This window comes from Trematomus bernacchii, unplaced genomic scaffold (genome assembly GCF_902827165.1).
Source record: "Trematomus bernacchii unplaced genomic scaffold, fTreBer1.1, whole genome shotgun sequence".
Lineage (NCBI taxonomy): Eukaryota > Metazoa > Chordata > Actinopteri > Perciformes > Nototheniidae > Trematomus > Trematomus bernacchii.
The window spans coordinates 8,736,454-8,754,440 of record NW_022987477.1 but is presented as its reverse complement, the minus strand read 5'-3'; the positions used below and the strand labels follow the sequence as shown (position 1 = coordinate 8,754,440).

Genomic DNA, 17,987 nt, shown 5'->3' with positions numbered 1-17,987 from the left:
CTTTTCCGTGTGCAAGAGGGGAGACAATAACAATTGAATACATTGCTTCGGGGAAAAAGCTTGAACAGGATCATTTGATAGCAGGTGCTTCAGAAAAATCGGTTAATCTTTTTTATTTTTGTCACAGGGCCTCCAGCACCTGCACGTCCACAAAACTATTCACCGTGACGTCAAAGGCAACAACATCCTGTTGACGACGCATGGAGGTGTCAAACTCGTGGATTTTGGTACGCAATGTGTAAAAAACACAAACAAACCATGTCTTTTTCTGTTCTATCCTCCTCTAATCAGTTTCAATCAAGTTATGGCTCTACTTAACAGAAGAGGGTCAAATCCATTACCCTCAGATGCTTGCCAAATAATATTGTGGAGCTAATTAGTTCCGTTGAGAGGTTGAAATGTGTTTACAGGACCTGACGAGGTGGCAGACGATACACTTTTCCATTACAACCTATCTTTCACATTCCCAAGTAGACAGCAGCGGACATTGTTGCTGTTCACTCTGTGTTTGCACGGATTTGCTTTTGTGTTTTCTTAACCAAATGAGGCGCTCAGAGCAGCACGACCATATTTTTTCAATTGAAGGCTTACAATACGCAAAGTGAATCTGACTATTTCCAGGGGATGACTCACCACTGTTTTCTTCAGGGGCTGAACATCAGCTGCCTGTTTTCATTACACATACAATCCCCTTTCAACATGTGTGTAGGTTTGCATTTAGTCTGCTAATTGTGGGGCTTCTCTTAAAAGCCTTTTTCTAACCACAAAGCACAAAGTGCACAGTTCTTAGAAGGGGGGTGCACTTTAATATGAACTAGCTAATAAAAAGCAGGGCTTTCCGTTTAGTCTTAAGAGCAGCTCCTCCTCACAGATTCTCAACACCTGGTTTTTGCACCAGTTTTAAAAAGGAACTCTGAAGCCTTGAGGTTTTCAGCAATTGAAATGTTGTCATAAAAGGTCTCTTAATATCTGCATCTGGTGGTAAGCACTCTGTTATAGCTTTTTTACATTTTCCAATATTTGTTGTGATTTAGTACTCATCGCAAACACCTACATTTTTTAAATGGGCCTACTTTCGCACAATTGACATGTCTATATAAGCCTTTTTTATTGCATTCAATATTTAATTCTTGATTTCACATATATGCTTAAATTGGTTATATTAAAGACAGCAATTCAAAGCCAACAGTAAACACTGTAAATCTAATATTGTATACCTGATTACTCAGCTGAGATTGATTTGTGATTATTTCCCAAACATTAGGTTTTACCTTTTTTATTTTATTTCTTTTGCCCTGATACCCGACCATGACCCTACGGCTAAATACTAAATTGGGCAATGAATATTATGAATTGATACAACCTTAGCGCTTATGACTGGATTATGACTAGAACTGATGCAACATATATGTCAAAGTAGAACATCTCATCGTCAATTAAAATGATTTGTATAACTACAGTAAAGAAAACAGGAATAAAAGATAAAGTAGCAACATATTAACGAAAAAAAAATCCTAAATTGGGATCAATAAAGTATATCCTATCCTATCTTATCTTATATTTATAGTTCAACTGTACAGTGACTTAAAGTTGACCTTGTAACAGTTTAACACTAGTTACAAAAATGTTTGATGTAAAATGTAATTTAAAAATATTAGCTGGTTAGTTTTCGACTTTCACTACATTTTTACAATGGCATATCTACGCTGTAAAAAAAAAGCTTATAAAATAAGAGCTTATAATATATATAGATACTGGCCTTTTACAACAGAAAGTTGAGGGCATCATATGTTATTACTTACGAGCTGTTAGTGGTTGTGAAGAACTGCCACGTCACAAGATTGATATTCACAACAGCCCAGTGTGTCCATCTACAGCCACTTGAGCTGTCAAAAGCGTCATTGAGACAGACTGGTAATGCATTAAGTCCCTCTTGACAAGAGTGGCAGTTACATATTTGCTGATAAATGTCAACAGCCAAGTCTAGCATCAGCCTTTATTAGTGTCAGATAATGTAGGTAAAGGGAAGCTATTGTCCCACATATTTATTTAGCAATATATATTTCATTTTTATTTGTTCCGTTCATGGTATGCACAACTTAATGTATAACAATTATTTACAAAACATGTCTCTATAAACACACCATACCTGAAAAGGAGCAGGGAGGAGAAAATAATCTTATGTTACCTGACCCTTTCTCAAAATAAATAAATAAATAGAAATAGATGGTCTGTCCTTCATATTTTCTTAATCACAGCCAATCATAACAGTTTCGTAGGAAAATAAGAGAAACACAAAAACTTGCAAAAAAATACTTAGTTCCCACTTGACAGTTAACGGAAAGACAATGTGGACATCACATGTACAAGGAAAAATGCAACACCCTCATCTGAGTCCTACTGGAGTAAATCTAAAGTATGACATGTTAGGAAGCTCATAAAATGAATTGTTCTTGAATTGTCTTGTTGGAAAGTGAAATACAGAGAAATTCAGAATATAGCCCTCAAGTCAAGTATGATTTACAAGCTTACACAGCAGTGATGTGGAGGGCTTCACCCACTCATATTGAATGTAGCTTAAATATTAGCTTGTTAGCAACACAAATTGAATGTCGGACAACTTGACAACATCTTAGGTAATGCAAATAATTATGAGTTTGAATTTGTCTCTATAAAAGTCATATATCTCTTCATAAATCTAAATATAGGTCTGCCTCCCACTCACAATTTGAAGTACATCATGAAAGGCTTTAGGGTCTCAGAAGATATTGCACATAAGACCATTTATAGGAAGTTATAATAATACAATTACCCCAAACATCCAAACAATTTGTTATTATATAGAGATGTGGTTTGCAGAACATCTTATCAGGCATTTCTTTCACTAGCTAATCCTGATTTCCATGCCTAAAATAGGAAGAATGCAGTATCTACTATTATTATTCATAGCATTAACACATTGCTGTCACTTAGTTCATCGTGTTTTGGGAGCCCCTAAAACCAGATAGGAAGTTATTACATTTAAAGTTGGATCATTATGACCAATAAATCATTACTGCAATAACTTGACATTCTATAATTGCTCTAAAGTAACTTTACTATCAAACTTTAACTTCCATGTTAACATATTCACTGTTATCTGCTCTTATCCTTCTGCTGGCTATTCAAAACAAATGCATGTTGGCATACAGAAAGTACGAAATGTTATCTTTGTGAAACATTGGGGTTTGTAATGAAACATGATCTAAGCTGTGGGCACCATTACAGATAAGAAAGCAGAAGAATAGAGGTAAGAATTGGAGGTGAGAATTTGGTGGGCAAAGCAGCAAGAGCATCATCATGTGACTGTAATATGATATTAAAAAAGATCCAGTTATGATATTCATGATCCCATAAGGATACTGGCTTAGCTATCTCCTTAACTCTCTTATTGTCACCACAAAGAGGTTTATATTTTTTGGGGAGATTTTTTCTGACAATTACTATTTTATCCCAGCAACAAAACAAGTGTACTACTGTTATTGGGATACTGTTAGCATGCTATCATTAGCATTTAGTACATGCTGAGGTAGCTGCTAGCAATGCTGTAGAGACGTTTAGTCTTGATCAATTCTGATGTGATTTTGGCTAGAAAATTGAAACGTCAGGCATGCGACATATACATATGGGACTTCTAGAAGGATCTATCTGAGTAAGTAAATATCATATGTTTCACCAGGCACAATGGTGGCAGCGAAATCAGCCGATAAGACTCGGCCTCCTGTCCTGTTAACTTAATTTAAAGTCTAAAGTTGAATCTTTTCCAGCCAATATACAGAGCAGGCATAAAAAGCTATTTCACATCTTTTGTTTTAGCTTGTTTGCAAGCCTTTAACAATGCTGACAGTTCAAATTTCAATCAGATATTGGAAATGACGACATCAGAGAAGGAACAAAAGGAAGCAGCAGTTTAGAGAAACCCTTTGTGTATAAAAACTTGCAGAGTGACGAAAACAGTTGAAAAAAAGAATCCGACTCGTGCTCGCCTCGATGCCACTGCGTCACGCTGGGATTAATGGTTTTTCATGTGGAGGGGTGTACGCTACAATAAGCAGCTGAAGAGATAAAGCCCCCGCAGTGACTCATCACCAGCAGAGACACATAATGGCAAAGAGATGTACCCAAAAGGAAGAAAAAAAGGGAAGAATTAGAGGCACTTTTCATTCATGGGTCTCTCATGAATATTCTAATTGACAGCGTTATCTGTGTGATGATTATTAAGTGTGGCCCACCAGGCTCCACTCCGGGCTAATGTAGTGGAAAGAGAGGGGTTGTGAGAGCTTTAATAGGGGTTCTTTGGTTCTGTATCCTCACACACCTTATGTATATTTACTGTAGTGTGTGTGTGTGTTTTATTGGACATTCGGTTTCTTCTCACTAATGCCGGTTGAAGTGTTACTGTGTAGTGGTTTGCTGTTTTGGTGACAGCATTAAGTGTCTCTGTGCGTGTGTGTGTACAGCTTTACGCATATATCCCCTCCTACACACGTTTCTAATCCCCTTTCGACGTTTGCCACAGAATCATTTTCCTCTGCTTTGCTCGACTCTATTTCTTTACTGTAGCGACTGTAATGAAGTCGTCAAAACAGAAACGTACATATGGAGCTTTTACAGGAAACAATCGCTCAGAAATACATTTATGTTCAATATCATGTCATGACACATTCCCACATCTGGGTACTATGTTGGTACATTTTTAGATAAAACCCCTTTGGATCCCTATGGCTTTGATTGAGCTGTAACAAGTTGTGCAGCAACATTTAGAGTCAGTTTTACACGTCACATGCATATACTATATTTTAAGAATTATAAACTACTTGGTTAGGATTAGGACAAAATGTTAGTTAAGTAAGTAGCATGTAATGCAAGTATGTCACCTGGGTGCTTTTTACATTTTAGGGTACTTTGCACTCCCTTACATCACCTCACTGCTACCTTTGTTCCCTGCATTATAACACAAACATATTTCATAATAGCTTAAAGCGTAGGGTCCCTGACCAATCTGCCATATTTGACATCTTGTGAGTGACAATGGGCTGGACATGCTGTACAAGACAAAAACATTTTTCTGCAACAGCATGTCGTGCATCAGCCGATCACCTTTTGTTTGTTTGTAGCTGCTTTTGTCACGAGGCTCTGCTTTTGTCCTAGTTGCTGCTTGAGCTGAGCCAGCCCTGGGATACATTACAGTGTGGCATGACACTGATTTGTCTGGACTGGAAGGAAGTCACGATTGTGGGTCAGCATGTTCCTTGTCAGGCATCGTACCGCATATTACCACACACATAAGGAGGACACACAAGCATTCTCTACGATCCCTCTTTTGCTGAATTTAAACATCTTGTCCTATTATTTACATTTAGATAAACCAGAAGCTTCTAAATAACTTAAAACCATAACATGTTGTTTTGAGAGACAGTGAAAGGTTGTCTCCTGCCAAAACCTGTTTACAGCTGAATTGTATTCAAATGTTGTTCTTGAAATGCCCCTCAAAATCACCTGCAGTCACATGTGAATGTGTAATGCAAAGCAATCTATCATTTGTAGGGGATAAACATTGCAGTTTGTTGGCACTGTGTATATGAGTGTGTGTGTTTTGTTTTTCCTCCTTGTCACTATAGTGACAGCTCAATCAGTGGTACACGTGAAAGCTCTGAGATCCATTCAGCCCCGTATCAGTTGAGCAGTACCCCACTGTGTACTGTTTCCCTCTTCACAGATCATCACTTTTACCAGCCAGACTGATGTTTGTTGGGGAAAAAAAAAAATGTCAAGGAAGCTACTGAGATAGTGAAAATTGTCTCCACTGAGTGCACGTTCTGAGAGCGAGGCTAAAGTGTCTAAGGGATGCATTCTCTTCCCTGCAGGTGTTTCTGCCCAGCTGACAAATACCCGACTGAGGAGGAACACCTCTGTGGGAACTCCCTTCTGGATGGCTCCCGAGGTACAGTAAAACTCCCTTTCCACTACATTAGCCCGGAGCAGATCCCACTGGGCCACACTTAATAATCATCAAAGAGATAACACTGTCAAATACAATGTGCATGAAAAAAAGGGATTGCCGTTATTCATTTCCTGTCCAAGCATAGCTCAGTGCACCAGCAGGTTTTATACCTTCCTTGTAGAAATACTTACATTAAGAACTCGTATGGTTTTTATGGTAGCTTATTTTCTCCTTTGTGGTGTAAGGGACAACAAAAAGCGAGGCGGTTTCTCAGCTGGAGGATCGTGTTATTGATTCATCTGCCTTTACTTTGTAGCACTGGTTGATTCTGTTTGGTAATTTGTATCTTTCTCCCGTCAGACAATAGGCAGGCAGCTGTTTCTGTGTTTTGTTTCATAACTTTTATGTTTTAAGTTGATGAGCACATCCAAGTATCTCAAGGAAGTACATAGCTTAATATTCTGATGGACAGATTGACATATAATAACACGGTTTATTGCCAGTGCAGGAAGCAGTGTGCCCTCCAATCTTAAATAGGCAAGTTTGAAAGTAAGATCGTTTGAGATGTTTTCTTCTCATGTTATACCAGAAATTAAAAGAGGATTCAACCGAATAATACACATACATGTTTATTAATTCATATGGGAAAACTACAGCATATTTGAAAACAGTTGCATTAAGTCTGATAAATTGGGGGTTTGTAGAAAGCTGACCAGGCTTCTGGAGAAGAGTTTCCTTGATCTGGTAGTTGCCATTTCTTTTTTGTTGACATATCAAGCCTTTTAATCAGAATGTAATCTTTCTAGTATTTAAAAAAAGGTATCATAAGCTTATTCTGGTGATTATTTCTGCCTGTAACTAGCTGTCAAAGTGGCTAGTTGTCACTCTTTCTAGCCTTATAAATGATTTAATTTGAAGAAGGTTCAGTAACACCTGGTAACTTGGTATTTTACCGCATGCTAAGTGCTATCTTGAATGTTAGGACAGAGTGTTCTGCAAGACCAGAGCCATGCTTGGGGTTATCACACTGACGGCTTTCATTCATATTTAATTGAACTGAACCCACGACACTTCAGGAAACCCTCAACACGTAATGGCATCCCATAACCAGCCGTCTGCACACCTGAACCTCAAGGCGATTCTCTGGAGGGATACGATGTGTAGTTTAAAGGAGTGGGGATGCTGCCCTCTTCATTTGCCCTTCATTAAGGCAACTTGCATATTCAATTGTAAAATCTAAATGGACGTTTTTACATGAGCTTTGCATGCCTTGCAAATTGTGCATCACAGTATACATGACGTGTTTGGGGAAGATTTTAATGTGATTTGGGTAAAGTGTTAAACAAAGTTGCTCAGATGCTCTCTCTCAACTTGAAAGTCTTTGATTGAAAGCTTTATTCATGGCAGTAGGGAGATTTGTGTCAAGGATATTTTTATTACAAATACAACAATATTTGTTTTGACTTTGTTTTAACTAAAGATATTATATAATATAGTATTGCATTTGTAGGGACACATTCTTACCTACTTTCTCAAGAAGATCTTGTTTTGCAACTTTGATTTGTACGGGTAAGTTGTGCTTTTCTCCTTATTTTCTTGTTATCATTTTAAATACCAAAATTGTCTTTATGAGAACTGCTTTAACATTGATATTTTGTGTCTTCATTTTGTTTCTTATGTATAGAAATGGACAGGGACTTTATTTGTGATGTTTTATTAGTGATCTAATTATGATTTTTCTGCTTCTCTTGACTTTGTACATAAAACAAACAGTTTTTATTGATTTAAAAAATACTTGCAGTAAAGGTGAATGTGCGTTTTTGTGCCTCCTGCTGAGAAATGCATCATATTGTTGATGGGGTACCATGTTGCCCTAAGGACACTGAAGATTGTTGTAGTGTTTGTTTGTGTGTGGGCACTCTAATGCCCACAGCGGATTATGATGAGACTGCAGCTTTGGCTGAGCTCTGTTACACTCTATAACAGGTTCCTTTGATATTTTGGTACATTTTGCTCTTTGTAATGTTTGTTTCATGTATGTCCTTAATAAGGAAGTAGGGCCAAACTTTACCTCTTTACTCCAGAAGTATGTGCCGTATAGCAGAATATTCAACCTGTTGGATGAGACTTTATTCTCCAAAACAAAAGTATAATGTTATTTTGACATAATAAATGGTGAAGCTATGAAAGTCAAAGGCAATACAATGTTATATCTCCCACGATAACTGTCTAAGATATCAATTGATGGCTAGCTGTTTGACAAAGTAATAATATACAGGGCTGTTTTTTATTTCTGTTTCAATATTTTATCCTTATATTTTTGTGTTTTTTTTTTACTTTGTCCTTCGTCTGCTGTAGGTAATAGCGTGTGAGCAGCAGTTGGACTCAACCTACGATGCTCGCTGTGATGTGTGGTCACTCGGCATCACTGCCATAGAGCTGGGAGATGGAGACCCTCCCCTCTCTGAACTCCACCCAATGAGAGCCCTCTTCAAAATACCCAGGTGAGCTTCCATGTCACATATATTGAATTACATTTTATTTTTATTTGATAAGCACGATGCAATCTAACATAATTTAAAGCTTTTGCTACACAATACAATTTAGAGGTATTCTACTGTTATCATCAATACTCTAAACCAAGGTGCTGATGAAGTTACAGTATAGCTTAAGGTGACAGTGCTAACCAGTTAGCCACAGCACTGTGCTAAATGTGTTTTTCTGGATTAAAAACCTCATATTCAGATTGTATAGGAACTAAAAGTTGTAGTTATTATGGTAGGATCATAAAAAAATGTATTACTTTGACTTGACTTATGATTTACTGAATGAATCCTTATTCATTCAGCAAAACACAATTTGCTCGAACATACTGAATTTCATGGAGACACAACAGCCCTATTTGTATTTATAACTTGCAACATGCATTTTCCTATCTTCCTTTTTTAATACAAAAGATTAATGACAGTGTCAAAGTGAAGAAACAACAGTGTCTTTATCCCATTGGCATGTTTTTCACTCTGATGCACTTTATGTGGTGACTTCCTAATTACAACCTGTGAACTGAGAAATCCGTGCTATATTATTGTAGTGTTATTAAACCGTCATCTGGCTGCCATCTACCATAGAAGACCAAGCAATCACAAGTATTAATACATATAATTCAGTTTAATGTTTTGCATGCAGTGAGTTTATTAGTTACAAATTATATGGAATTTTAAAACAATACCCACAATTTTAATATGACAAGACCATGAAATAGTCTTTATTCTACACAATTGCTAATATGTTGAATTTTATTTCGCCAACATAATGTATGGCATTTTCACTTGGAAAAAATAAAGATGCATTTGCTTTATTTTTGTTGATTGATTGTCTGATACTGTTTTATGGAGATCTAAGACATATTCTTAATTAACAGTGAGTTAAAGAACCAATAATAATATAATTTATTTTTTAAATTAAATAGGTATAATACGATCACCAAATATACTTAAAGGGCCAACAGTAAAAGTACTTATTGTGCCTAATGGCACATTTCTGTAAAAATGTAATTGCTTAATAATATTGTTTAATTAAGGCAATCTTGGTTACTTCTCATCTTGCTCAGTAGCTTAATCAGAATACACAGGTTACATGTAGGTGTAGCTGCAATAGTGCAATCCAGGAAAGCTCCTGCTCCCAAGCACAATGATTTGCCTCTCTTTGCAGACTGTCACCTGACAAATCGCAGTCTTTTTTATTTCAAATAGCTTTTTTCCGCTCGCAGGGTTTTTTCCATAAACCCCTCCCCTCCTGGCACTGATCCCATTCATCCTGTGGGTGGAGGCTAAGAGCACAGCCACCCGTTTCTCATCTGTGTGTTTTGGGGGGCTGAAGGTGAAAAATAATTGTTTATCGTCTCCTGATTCCAGTGTGAGAGCAGCATAAGCACTTACAGTCACTGTCATATTGAAGGCACAGCACTTTGTCCATCACTGCCCTGAAACGGTGTGCTCCTTCACACACACACACACACACACACACACACACACACACACACACACACACACACACACACACACACACACACACACACACAGCCTCTGTGACAGAGCTGTGTGTGTGTGTTTGCTCTGGGGGTCGTGCTCCACAGGAGACATCACACAGCTTCCTCAGAATCTATAGTGACTGCTGCAACCAGAGCTCCAAGCACTCTGTTCATACTACTCTCCTCTCACCACTCTGGGTTCATCGTCAAGCCATGCTGAGGGCATCCATTTCACAACACTCTGTCTTATTTCATTCAGGGTAGCTTAAACAGAGCCAGATAAAAACTTAGGATAATCAAGGACAACCATTTTGATTGTTTTTTTCTTCAGCAAATCTTTCTTTTGATCAATGCAAACATCTTTATGTTGTTTTGTCCTCTATCTTGTCCACTCACTTTCATATAGCAGAATTGAATTATGATATTGTGCAATCCAAAATTACAACTTGCGTGACACAGTATAAACAAAACAAACTTTACAAGCAGAGTTATAAGCAATAGCTTTATTGTGTGCACATGTTTTGGTTGACTACAGTGTTTGAAATATAGTATTGGGTTTTGTTGTTACTTTTAAACAACAGGATTGCAGGGAAATCACATCAAAATATGAAGGAGAGGACAGTAGAAGACAGTAAAGTCATTCCAAAAGTTGAGAAACAATTCAGAAAATGAGCTAGCGAGCTGAGATTTCTTTTAATGGAGGCAAGTTAGAGAGTTAGCATTTAAGTTAGCTACCTGGGATTTGGTCAGACAAGTCATATAAGCCAACATTTGGTTTGTGGCCTGAAAGAAATTGAGGCAAATTACATAGACTCGAATATCCAGTATGTCTCAAGCATTTGCTGTCTTAGTTTGGGTGTGTTGTGGGATAAACACCAGATGCATGTCCCCTGATTCGACATATTTATCGCTGTTAGAGCCAACATAAAAAAGGCCCTGATACATTGGCAGGCAGCATTGAACTCCCCTACACTTGCAAGGAAACCTCTTGTAAAAAAGTACTTAAAGCAGAACAAGGAATTCAAGCAAATTAGCTTAGCTGTTTGCCAGCTGTTAGGGCTTGATATGCTTGAACCCATTTACGAGCTGTGTCTGTTTGAATGAGATTTTTACATGGGGAAACCTTAAGCTTTTAAGATCTGGCTATATATTTGATAGCCAGTGGTACTAACTATTGCTTTTATGTCAAAAAAAATTAGCTGTATCAATTCTACCTAGCTGCTAAGGGGCTGGGACGTTTGTCTGTGCCACTGCAGAAAATCCCCTGGATGTCAGCGATGCTGAGTTGTTAAGATTTTCCTCCCTCGTTACAATCTGTGCCTCTGCCTTTTGTTCTCCGGCCCACCTGCGTAAATCCCATCTCATCGTATCTTTCCATTTATTTTTTCAATTCCCTCCTTTAACAGAAATCCTCCGCCTACTCTCCACCAGCCGGAGCTGTGGTCAGACAACTTTAATGACTTCATCGGCAAGTGAGTGTGGATGCTTGTGTGTTTGTAACGCCTCTGTGAATAATACATATTTTTACTGTAGGTGCACTGTGAATACAAATCCAATAAATGAATTGCACTCCTCTTCCCACCTTTTATTCTTCCCCTCAGATGTCTGATTAAGGATTTTGAGCTGAGACCAAATGTGCTAGACCTCCTCCAGCATGTGTACATCAAACAGACTGTTGGCAAAGTGAAAATACTGCAGAAGCAACTGATCGAACTCATTGACCTCAACCAACAAATAGGAGTGATTGATAAAACAAGGTATTGTCTTAACTGTGGTTGTATGTATAAGTTGTTTCCTTCCAAAATAACTCACATTTCTACATGCTCTACTCCTCTCCTCTTCGAGTGTTTGATATATTTAGTTATAAAACCCTAAAAAAACTTGAAGTCTGCAAGCCTTCCTGTCAGCAGGGTTTATATAGTCGGCTGCAGCTTAGCTTTTGCAGTCAGTATAATCCAAATTACCCTCCCTGCTGGATTTTTTTACAAGCCCCATCACTCTCTCATAAACAAGCGCTCCATCCTGCTCCAGCTTCATTCGAGGTGCAGGCTGAGCACAGTATGTGTCACATGAGTCAAAATACTGGCCCAGAAAGTATGTACTGCCCGTACGGATCATGAAATGTTAATCATATTTCTGTCGTTCAAGCCATCATGGAAAGACAAACAGAAGCAGTGAAAGTAATGACAGGTAACAAAAGCCTATATGACCTTTATGCCACAGTAGGAGTACAGTAGATCCTAATTGGCGTTGTAGTTGTGATCACACATGTATTTGCAAAACTACATGGCTGATTTTAGACTGTGTATGTGCTCCCACCCTGCCATCAAAAACATTGTTGTCTTGTTTTCTGAGTCATGTTGTCTCATTGTTTTTTAACCTATTTTACTTACCGTGTAACTAAGGTCGTGACCGTCACTGTAAACCAACTACAGTATTTGATAAGCTCCAAATCTCACCAGCACTTACCATTAACTTTTCAATAAATGGTCTTCTAGCAGAGAATAAAGAGTATTACCACCATAACAAACTAAATAATATCTGGTAATAAGAAATAACTCACAAACTTATCACATATTATGACAAAACAGTAGTGTGTAATGGAGTATGCTTAGAAACTACCGGCCTCCTGGAAGTTTATTACATAAAATATACATCAATGAATGATCTTGTTTTGTTTATTTATCGCATAGGGGAAAAAAATATATTGTTCTTATTAAGTGTCCTTTAAAATGGGACAAAAGTGTTTTCCTGGAGGCAGATGTAGCCGTTATTAAGATGTGGTTTAAGTTTATTTCTGGCAACCTGTATTCTGTCTCAGGAAATAAATAAATTGCATACTGATCAATGCTATACAGAAATTAATATAAATTAAGATATTTACGGTTGAACCTTTGCTTATATTGACCTTTGTTTAAGGTGTGTTTAAATGTACAAAATGCACCATACTATTGGCAGCGCTGTGCACTGCTTCAGTACTATATGTGCTTATAAGGCATGGAATTTAAATTGACATTACTTATATTGTCATCTATACAATACATACATTACTCACTGAGAGTTGCTTGTGGGTTCTCTGAGTTCTAGGCATGAACGCATCCACACTAAAAGAGGAGGCCATATGAAGACTCAGACTGATGATGAGGTGGACGACCTCGCCACCCTAGAAGTTCTGGATGAGGTAAGAAAGTTCACAATCTATAAATATAAATAACTATTTATCTCAATACAAAACACTTATACGGGACTAAAGTCAAAAGGAAATAGCCCCTTGCAGTAAACTAATTCAAGCCAAATGGGGTAAATGGTAAACAGTTGTCAGATATAGTACAACTATAACAAATACTATCACATCATGTATTCCTCTATTTTAAGGCTGCCCTTTTTAATCTCACCTCAAGTCCATTTTGTGACTTCTCTGGAGCTTTCAATTGTTTTACGTAAAAGTCATCAGCATAATAAGTTTCAAAGCAGAGGTGCAAAGTTTATTCTTGTACCGTGGATACTGCAGGCAGATCAATATCAATCTATCAGAAGAACAGCTTAGAACATTTAAAATCAAACATCTATATTTTGATGACGACTAACTAAGCAATCTCTATTTGCTGAGAAGACGGTGTGATACAATAAAATCTTCACAACAGATGCTTAATAGACAGTGAGAGTTGGATTTGCAAAAATAATTTTCATTCATTTTACAAATATCGAAAAAGATAAAGCATTTTTGTGCTGGTCGTATTGATATGTTTCCCACTGTTAACTAGAACATTCAGCATCACTTCCCCCTGGTCACCTGTGCTGCTGTCAGTGAGAAATACACTGCAGTATCTTTTGCACAAATAACATTTAGAGCTATTTATCACTTCTGAGCGCTGCATTGACGTCTTGAATGATACAATCAGTCTCAGTTGCCAGCGGATATTTCCACCCATCCTTCAACATGAGGAGGTCTGCTAGTGTGAGGGAGACAGTGCTGCCTTGCTGTTGTTTATCTACCTGTCCTGGCAGTGTGAAGACAGGAGAAAAAAATCACCGTTTGACACGAAGACAATGCATTAACAGGCGTCCCAGGCCTTGACTTGAGTCTGGACATAAACTGTATAGTTATTTATCATAATATGGTTGGATTATTGAGGAAACATTTTATACCTGTTGTGTGAATCTCTTTCAGAACACGGTCACAGAGCAGCTCCAGAGTCGCTATGGACGAGATCAAATTTACACATATGTGGGAGACATCCTCATCGCAGTCAATCCTTTCCATAAGATGGAGATATACACTCCTCAGGTTAGTGGATATACATTCGGTCTTTTGTGTGTTCAATTGTCTATACACACACACACACACACACACACACACACACACACACACACACACACACACACACACACACACACATACAAACAGACACACTATATCTACCCCACTATTATTCATGTTTTAAACTGCTATTCATTCTCAACCCTCCTGTCTTCACAGTTCACTAAAGTGTACATAGGGGCTAAGCGCACAGCTAACCCCCCACACATCTTTGCTGTGGCCGACGTCGCCTACCAGTCCATGGTGTCATACAACACAGACCAGGTAATGTGGCAATACTCAATGATTATTTAATAGCATCCTGAGTGCTGGAAGTTTCTTTAAGATCAAATTGTTTTAAGGCTATTCAAGTGCTAAACAGCAAAATATATCATTTTTAATAGTGATAAAGTAACAGCGGTAGTATTAGTATGAATAGTTAAAGTCTGATGAATATGAGTATCATCTTTTGGGTTATATTTATTATAAAATCTTTCACTTTGAATGTCAGTTAGAGTTTAGACATATTTGAACAGTTGTTGTGACTCTGTACACAGTGTGTTGTGATCAGTGGGGAAAGTGGAGCTGGGAAAACAGAGAGTGCGCATTTGTTGGTACAGCAGCTGACAGTTCTTGGAAAGGTGAGTACTAAATACTGTCAATAACATTAACGTCATTCCCAAAAGGGATTATTCATGAAATAAAATCAATTAGAAACCATCTAAAGGATAGGTCGTTTGTATGAATGAGTTTCTGAGCAGCAGGGCATCAATTACCCAAAGTAATTTGACCATTTTTATTTCAACTTTGGTACTCAAAGAAGAACCTCCACCTACTCTAACACACTGTTAATATGAGTGTAAGACTTGAAGCAATTTAGAAGAGGTTCTAAGGGATGCCATTCATGATTTTCTACCAAATTTAAAAAAGAGTTCCCTTTCAATTCAACCTTTTCAATGTAGAGAAATGAAATAAGCAATGGCAGTTCCATTTCTGAGGGAAATAACATATATACATATAATATAAAGGCACATTGCTTGATAATAGCATTATATATTCCACCGTATTGACTTCCCAGTTACTTATGAGGAATACTGTTTTATTCAGGCCAATAATCGGACACTTCAGGAGAAGATCCTGCTGGTCAACAGCCTGGTGGAAGCTTTTGGAAATGCCTGCACCGTCATCAATGACAACTCCAGCCGCTTTGGGAAGTACCTGGAGATGAAGTTCACCTGCGGAGGAACAGTGGTCGGGGCGCAGATATCCGAGTACCTGCTGGAGAAATCCAGAGTCATCCACCAGGCAGTGTAAATATCTCTTATTTTCAATTCCGTCTATGTGTTTGTGTAATGTAAGCAATCTTTTCTGACATTTATATAAATGTTATTGTGTCTCTGGATGTTTTCTGAAAGAACATGGCAAAGAAGGTTCTTTGTATGCTTGCTGATCAGGTATCAGTGTGTAATAGCTTGTCTACTCTTCTTTTTACTTCTACGTCTCCGTTTGAAACCAGTGGCATTTACCTTCCACCTGCACTCCAGTCAATCCATCTTTTCTTCTTATCGTGTGCCTGGGGAGTGGAACAGGTCAAGTGCAGGGGCTAGCTTATTTCCTGCTTTATCAAAGAATGTGGTCTTGCAAGTGTCCGCAGCGGAGCTTCAAAGGCAGACTCAAGTATTTCATTAGAAGAGAGACACGCGGTTCAGAGGGTTTGATTTGGCTGCCAGCATTGTGTGTAGCTACACTTTTCTTCAGCCTGTTGTGCATACTCTTTTTAAAGGAAATGGCAAACAAGCTGAATTCATGTTGGAAAAAACAAATTAGTGCTAAGTGGCTGCCATAAAGTCCCTCCTGCCAAGTACACAGGTTCAATTTCGAACTGCAGAAGGTTTTTGTTTTTTTATGTTTTCACTGGCTGCTTACTGAGAAATCCCTTGACTTAAAGTGGACCTATCATGCTATATTTGAATAATATAGTGTAGGACCATACCTATATAAGGCATATTTATACTTTTTTTTTTCAAAATACCAAACAGATCATGCATTTTAGCCATGCCTCATTTCGCTCAATTTGAAAAATGTTAGCTCTGTTTTTGCAAGGGTTGGATTCTGTGAGCAACAGCACCATCTAGAGGCCTGGCATATGTACTACAGCGTCTCCAGTGCTTTCGAACGGCAATGGCCGTGGCTGTCTCCTCCTGATTGGTGGAGTTGGCCCAATAGCCGTAGCGCCACCGTCCTGACGTCAGGACAGTGTTCAAATCTGGATCAGTTTTTATCAGATCCGTTGCAGCCCCTTTTTTAGAGATTTGGGTATGGAGGAAAATAGAGAGGGTTGTGTTTTCTGACACTTGGTGAGTTCCCTGGAACACCGGGGACACATATTCATGTATAAAAGACGTACAAAAGTGCATTTTGCATGATAGGTCCCCTTTAAGGTTATTTAACAAAAACTGAAAAATATAACTATAAATGTGCCCATACATAATTGTTCACCAATCAGTTAATTTAGAGATTTGATCTTATTGGGCTTAAGCTAACATGGCTAAACACATGGTCGTACACTGGCTAGTGTACAGTATGCAATGTTAATCATTCATATCATGTATTAAATACTGCTCTCAGGATCACTGTAAAAACTCTTTCAATGCATTTGAGCCTGCAAGCTAACTCATTAATGTATTGTGTTATATTTCTGATTTGTCTTGTTTACTACATTTCTAGTAATAAACTTCTAAACTGATCATTATGCGTAAAATCTGTGAAATGCCTCTTTAAAAACAAATCTGAAAACGTTTCAGCCTTATCAGAGGTACGACTTGTCTACGTGTTTAGTTTTTGTTAGCCTGTTTTGTATTTGCCTTTCATTGTCTTTTTCCATAAACAGGAAGGAGTAATATTCGTCAATAGAGTAAAGGCTAAAATAACATGTCTAATGCTTTCAGGACCTCCATTTCAAAGCTTCGTCTTTTTGTGTTTTCCACAGAGGGGAGAGGAACTTCCACATCTTCTACTACATTTATGCCGGCCTGGCTGACAGGAAGAAACTAGCCCATTACAGGCTCTCCGACAGCAAAACACCTAAGTGGGTTTGACATCCCTCAGCCCTCCTCTTAAACACTGTTATGTTCTACTCTCACTGCAAACCTCCTGCTTACTAAGGCCGCAATCTTGATCTTGGTGTTTCTTTTTTTATCTGCAGGTATCTGTGTAACGAGCATATTAAATTAGGGCCTGACATAGTGAGCAACACCTTCTACAAGGAGCAGTTTGATGCAGTGGAGCAGTGTTTCAAAGTCATTGGATTCAGCCTGGAGGTAAAAAACTACTGCATCAATTACTGGCCAAAAAGCTGAAAGTGGTGTTTGACAGCATGACCTTGATTCCAACACTCATACAGAAGCACTCTCACACTCCTGTGTATATGGAAGACAACATGGAAGCATGTATACTATACAGAGAGTGCTTAAAAAAATACAACTGGCCTATTAGTAGTTCCTAAAGTCTACTATATGGCATGTGACGGAGCATGAAGCCACAAGCACATGTAGGCAGTTAGCTGTTGGCATTGTGAAGGCTAATGAGGCCCAAAGAACTGATTGCTTCTGCGAACTGCACGTCAATAGTACTTATCCTGTAATCACTAGGCCGTACTCGAGTAACAACCTTCT

At 38.1% G+C, this 17,987-nt stretch overlaps 1 protein-coding gene across 1 annotated transcript in view; it reads left to right on the top strand.

Moving 5' to 3' along the window:
- myo3a (myosin IIIA) overlaps positions 1-17,987 on the top strand; it is a 53,188-nt gene that overhangs the window by 12,658 nt on the left and 22,543 nt on the right. Inside the window, exons 4-16 of the mRNA XM_034150007.1 lie at positions 128-227; positions 5,907-5,983; positions 8,342-8,487; positions 11,420-11,485; positions 11,615-11,770; positions 12,162-12,203; positions 13,101-13,194; positions 14,185-14,301; positions 14,494-14,598; positions 14,871-14,954; positions 15,421-15,623; positions 17,303-17,401; positions 17,519-17,633. Of these exons, the coding sequence (XP_034005898.1) occupies positions 128-227; positions 5,907-5,983; positions 8,342-8,487; positions 11,420-11,485; positions 11,615-11,770; positions 12,162-12,203; positions 13,101-13,194; positions 14,185-14,301; positions 14,494-14,598; positions 14,871-14,954; positions 15,421-15,623; positions 17,303-17,401; positions 17,519-17,633 (1,404 nt within the window). The remainder of the gene's footprint in view (positions 1-127; positions 228-5,906; positions 5,984-8,341; positions 8,488-11,419; positions 11,486-11,614; positions 11,771-12,161; positions 12,204-13,100; positions 13,195-14,184; positions 14,302-14,493; positions 14,599-14,870; positions 14,955-15,420; positions 15,624-17,302; positions 17,402-17,518; positions 17,634-17,987) is intronic.